General features: G+C 52.3%; 3 protein-coding genes across 3 annotated transcripts; all 3 read right to left on the bottom strand.

Annotated features, from left to right (window-relative positions):
- Positions 1–435: 435 nt before the first annotated feature.
- GNI_034440 (hypothetical protein) lies at positions 436–1125 on the bottom strand (the record flags this gene model as incomplete). The annotated part of the gene is made up of 1 exon (XM_011130942.1): positions 436–1125. One exon carries the CDS (start codon positions 1123–1125, stop codon positions 436–438), a length of 690 nt encoding a protein of 229 aa, XP_011129244.1.
- A 47-nt stretch (positions 1126–1172) lies between these two features.
- Positions 1173–1892, bottom strand: GNI_034430 (hypothetical protein; the record flags this gene model as incomplete). The annotated part of the gene is made up of 1 exon (XM_011130941.1): positions 1173–1892. One exon carries the CDS (start codon positions 1890–1892, stop codon positions 1173–1175), a length of 720 nt encoding a protein of 239 aa, XP_011129243.1.
- Positions 1893–2674: 782 nt separating this feature from the next.
- Positions 2675–5380, bottom strand: GNI_034420 (helicase; the record flags this gene model as incomplete). The annotated part of the gene is made up of 2 exons (XM_011130940.1): positions 2675–5159; positions 5334–5380. 2 exons carry the CDS (start codon positions 5378–5380, stop codon positions 2675–2677), a joined length of 2532 nt encoding a protein of 843 aa, XP_011129242.1.
- Positions 5381–5584: the final 204 nt, after the last annotated feature.

The raw sequence follows: 5584 nt of genomic DNA, 5'->3' as shown, positions 1-5584 counted from the left end.
GTTCCCATCAGTGAAGCCTGAAAGTGTTTTACGTCCTTGTTGCAACCTTCGGCATCCAGAACTTGCCGGCGAGTCTCAAAGGCAGTGAACCAAACTTGTGATGCACTTCCAGGCCATGGCGACGAAACAAATGGTCCAGGGATGTATATTTTCGCAGGCAGCCGACGGCAGCTTGGTAGCATATGGGAGAGCGCGGTGGACATCAAAACGTCACTTAGATCCCTAGGAACATGTTTGACTGTTCTGGTGGTCACGGTTGAAGGAGTCCGGTACACCTTTCCAGCGCGCAGCTTTCCAATGCGCTCGGACAAAGGAACAGTCAGGAGGTTCGGTCCAAACAAGACCATCGGTTGGAGAACCGGGCAGCGTAAGTAGGGAGAGGTGTTGAATCGCCATAACTGGATAAGTTGTGACACCTTGCCACAGAAAATTCCTTTAAGCCTTGCTGGCAGGACACCCGGCCCTGACAGCTACCCGGAAGGTTGGTAATGTCCATAGTTGACCTGTGGGGTGGACTTTAATCGTGTACTGATAATTATAAGCCGCTGCTAAGGCCTCCAAGCTGTCCACGCCCCGTCTGTACGGGTTCTCGATGTAGACGTCACTGAGAGCCAGCGACGGGGTTTCTCCTGCCCGAAGAGCGTTACATCGACGCTGCCAGTCGATCCTGGTCTGGTGCTGCTCCTCGGCGTCTGCCTGTGTGTCGCCGGTATTGATGTCGAGGTTTTCAAGGGCAATCACGAAATCCCGAATAACGCCAGCAAATTCAGATTGCAGGATGGAGTCCATATAAACTGCGGCAGCCAATTCCGTATACAGATTAGCCCAGCTTTGCCCTCCCGGTTTCACTCCTTCCTCTTCTTTCAGCAGCTTCGGCTTCGAGCAACGCGGCAACTTCACCGTCAGGCCGGGAGCTTGGGTAGCCATGATCTTCAAGCCGTCAATCACTAACCTAGCGACCTCGGGGCGTGCGAGAGCAGCCCAGGTATAATTCATGTCAGCGGCCACAGTTCCGAGTCGTGCCAGGTCAATCTCGTACCCCGACACTCCCACCATGAAGGATGCAGCCAACGTCGCTCCCGTCTTGGTCGTAGAGGTCTCAACTGAACTGTTCAACGATCGCATTGGTCAACTTATCGGGCCCACACCACTTATCCAGTAAAAAAAATCCGCTAAAAAGCGCGCATACGAGGATCGTGGCTCTGACACACGTCCGGGTGCTCTTCTTCCTTGGGTTCCTCTGGACGGATCCGGTAGCTTGGGAATCTCCATGCGTTTTTTGACCAGGGGAATTGTGTCGTGTACTCCTGGTTGTAAGCGGCTGCTAAGGCCTCCAAGGTGTGCACGCCATCGAGGCAGTACGAAAACCTGGTGTAGATGGCGTTGAAATCCAGCATCCCGTCAAGGTTTCCGCATCGACGTTGCCACTCTACTCTGGCCCTATGCTCGGCAGCGTCTTTCTTGGTGTTCCATGTCTCGATGTTGACAGTTTCGAGGGCAGTCACAAAATCGCGAATAACCCCCGCCAGCTCTTCCTGCAGGTAGGGACACCTAAAAACTTGCTCAGCCAGCTGGGTGTAAAACTGATGTGACGATTTTGTTTGACTCCCCTCTCCCCGTATCCCTGCATCCTCTTCATTCATCAGCTTTGAGTCTGGCAACTTCACTGTTAGGTCCAGTGCCTGGCTAGCCATGATTTTCAAGCCGTCAAACACCAGCTTGGCGGTGTGGCAATCGTCGCTGAATAGGAACGACCCTGCATACTGCATACCCGCCGCCACAGACCCGAGCTGCCCCAGGTCAATCTCTCGGCCTCCCAACTTCACGAGGAAGGACGCGGACAAGGTCGCCGGGATGTTGGTAGTGGCCTGAACTGAACTGAGCGACCGCATTCGAACTATGGGGGAAAAAAATTGAAGCCCAGAAATTAGGGCGTTGGGTCTCCGACCTTTTCGGAACCACTTTGCCGTCATGTGATTCCACGTCTCGTCACATCAAAACGAACAGAAGGGATTTGGACGTAAAAAAGTGAATTCCTCGTGTCTAGGTAGTATTTTTCGGAAGAGTGGCCTCGGAAGAGTGGCCTCGGAAGAGTGGCCTCGGAAGAGTGGCATTATCCTCCTCTCCAGATGGTCGCCTCAAAACCCCCGGTAGGTTGGCATGAGTTCCATGTTTGTCCTACCCAGAGATTTTTCGCGGTGTACTCCCTCTTGTTGTAGGCGGCTGCTAGGGCCTCCAAGCTGCCGACACCCTCGAGTCTGTCCGGGAAGTGGTCGTAGACATCGTTGAGTTGCAAGAGGGAATCGGTTTTTCCAAGCATGTCGTTGCATCGACGCTGCCAGTCTACTCTGGCCTCATGCTGCTCGCCGTCTTTCTCGGCGTCGGATGTCCAGTGTTTCGAGGGCAGTCACGAAATAACACCCGCAAGCTCATCCTGCAAGTTGGGGTAGATATAAACTTGGTCAACCAGATCCGCAACAATCTATTCTCCTTCCCTGCCCCGTCTTCAACTCTGGCAGCTTTACTGTCAACTTGGTCCTCTCGACGTCAGCTCCGAGGAGCTCTCGGAGCTTCACCGTGAGGCTGGGTAGTCATGATGTAAAGTCCGTTAACCAACATCTCGTCTTGCCGGCCCAGCCGTGCTGGATCAACCCAGGAGGAAGGTCGCTCGGTCTCAGGTCCTTTTGGTTTCAGAAGACATTTTGTTGTTAAGTAATAGGAGGTCCGCAGATTTCAGGCGGTCGAGGATCGCCTTTTCTTTATTCAATTCCTGCATCTGAGAATATTCGCTATGGGTGAGGTTAGCTTTAGTTCCATTTTTCCTTAATAGAAACTCTTCTTGCTCAATATCACTGTCTACTAATTCGGCTTCCTCAAGCGCCTTTTTCTTCCACTCACGCGCTTTAAGAGTCTTTGTTAACCGGAATTGTTGCGACTCGATATACTCCGCCTTCTCGGCAATGTCATGTACCTGGGACGCGTCGTAATTCATTGCCCCTATTGGACTAGAGCTTAGAGGCTGGACGACTAGCCCCTTCGTGATTTTGTTATACCTCTCCACTTCTTCTTTCTGAGCCAACGTTATTACCGTGCCTTTACACTGCGCTCCGCGCGCCGTCCTTCCACTGCGGTGAACAAACGTCTGCAGACTCCGAGGTACCTGCGCGTGGACCACCAAATCCACGTTCGGAAAGTCCAAGCCTCGAGCCGCGATGTCGGTCGCAAACAAGACCCCACTTTCACCGCGACGGTTAAACTTCTCAAAGACCTCGTACCTCTTGCTCTGCTTCTGCTGTGAATGCAAACTTAACACATGCAACCTTCTAAACGCATCAACCAGCGTCTCGGAACCCGACGCCACACCCGACTCTTCGTTAGGTAAGGACGCAGCGACCGACGCAGCGTCGCACGGCGACTCTCCATCAAACTCTGAACCTTCATCAGACTCTGAGGCTGCGCCAGACGTCACCGTCGATTCAGACGGCGACGAGTCCGTCTCGGACATCACCGCTGTATGAGCCACTGAACTAAGCGTCGAACTACTCTCCACAACTGACGAGGCCGCGATCTTGCGACTGCCGTTCTTCTCTTTCATCTCAGCGGCATTTCCTGCGACAAGAAGGTTAATGGGCACATATTTCATTGCCGTGGACTTATTCGACGAAGTAGATTTCCTCAGCACATATTCACGGCCATCGCCCTTAGCCGCGCAATCCTTGCAGACAAGTTTTGCGAATTTGCACAGCTTTTTGGCGAAATCGATCGTGTTTGCAAACACAATTATTTTGACGACCGATTTTTCAGCGAAGTGCTTGGCAAAGTATCTTGTTATGATGGTGTATAGATATCTGAATTTGGACCTGTAGTTCCCCACGGCGCTGTAGACCTCGATCCCGCGGGGTAATTGCAGCTCCTGGACGGCCTTGATTTGTTGTTTGAATTCATTGGTCGTTAAGTCAATAATTTCAGTGTCCTTGGTACGGAACGGTATGATGTCCATGGCGTTGATTTTGTTTTTGGTGTCGCTCGGATGGCCGTCGGATATTTCACTTGATTGTGTAGCCTTGACTCGATCCACGGTCTGACGATCCACGGTCTGACGATCCACGGTCCGATGCATGTCGTGAGCAAGTGTAAGGGTGGCTGAGGCAATCAGGTATTGGCAAGTTGTTTGGTTTCCAGAGGTTGCTTTGTCTGATTGAACTTTCTGTAGTATCTTCTGCATGTCCTTGGTCTTTCCAGTCTCGAACATTCGGTCTGCTTCGTCGACAATGAGATGGCGAACGGTGGACAGGTCGGAGAGGTAAGGGTTAGCATCTATGTTCAGGTCTTCATCGCCCATCAGCAAGGCCAGCAGTCTGCCGACCGTGGCGATAATTATGTTTGGTCTCTTCTTAGTTAAACGCCTTTGCTGTTTCTCTACCATTATGCCACCGACCACCAACTCAGTGCGTACCTCTAGTCCTCTACACAAGTCCAGTAAAACGTCATTGACTTGGCGGGCTAACTCATGGGTCGGTGCTAAAACAATTGTGTCCAGACCGCTCTCCTTTGCTTCTGGACAACTCACCCAAAGCGACAACATGTGTATCAAACAAGGTAACGCGAAGGCACCAGTCTTACCACTACCAGTTTCACTTGCTATGCACACATCCTTTCGGCACACCGTCGCTAACGGTATCACTGCGCGCTGGATAGCCGTAGGTGCCAACCAACCCATCTCCTTCAAATTACGCAAAATAACACTCGGTATCTCTAGACCCCGACTAGCTCCTAACACTTTACCCTTCATCACTGGACTTAATACCCCCTCCAAACTGTCCAAAGACCATGTCAACCAATCCGCCATCAACTCCCTCTCTATGTCCACCTCTGGCAACAAAACCTCACCACGCCGTACCTCACCACGCCGTACCTCATCCTTCTTCTTCGGCACCAAACCAGACGACTTCTTCTCGCTCTCAGCTATCAACCTATCCGCTTCGTCGAACTCGAAGACCGCTTCATCCGGGTCGAAAGGAACCTGGTCAGAAACGTCATCATGTGCCGCCTCTGTAACACTCGCCTTTTTCCTTCTTTTCTGTGGAGACTCCAGCTGCGGACATACTAGCTGTGGAGCCTCACATATTTCCAATCCCACGAGACCATCACAAAGCAGACTAAGTACACAAGAAGGTAACCGAAGGTCGCAAAAGGTAACCGAAGGTCGTAAAACCGAAGGCCATAAAACCGAAGGTCGTAAAACCGAAGGCCATAAAACCGAGGTCGTAAACTACAGCAAGCGAGCAGATCGAGTTTTAAAAATGCTCTTCCGTCATAACGGGCACGCTTACCTGGGGTCTACCGAGAGATTATGCCATCGCTTCTTTATCCGAGGCATCGCACACCGGGTGGTTCTCAATAAATATTTACCCTGGTTCGGCTTCCCCCCTGGTTCGGCTTCCCCCCTGGTTCGGCTTCCCCCCTGGTTCGGCTTCCCCCCTGGTTCGGCTCCCCCCTAGTTCGGCTTCCCCCCTGGTTCGGCTTCCCCCCTGGTTCGGCTTCCCCCCTGGTTCGGCTTCCCCCCTGGTTCGGCTTCCCCCCT

The sequence above is a fragment of the Gregarina niphandrodes genome (genome assembly GCF_000223845.1).
Source record: "Gregarina niphandrodes unplaced genomic scaffold scaffold00004, whole genome shotgun sequence".
In the NCBI taxonomy this organism is placed as follows: Eukaryota; Apicomplexa; class Conoidasida; order Eugregarinorida; family Gregarinidae; genus Gregarina; species Gregarina niphandrodes.
Note: the sequence above shows the minus strand (reverse complement) of the source record. Positions and strands in the feature narration are given on the sequence as shown.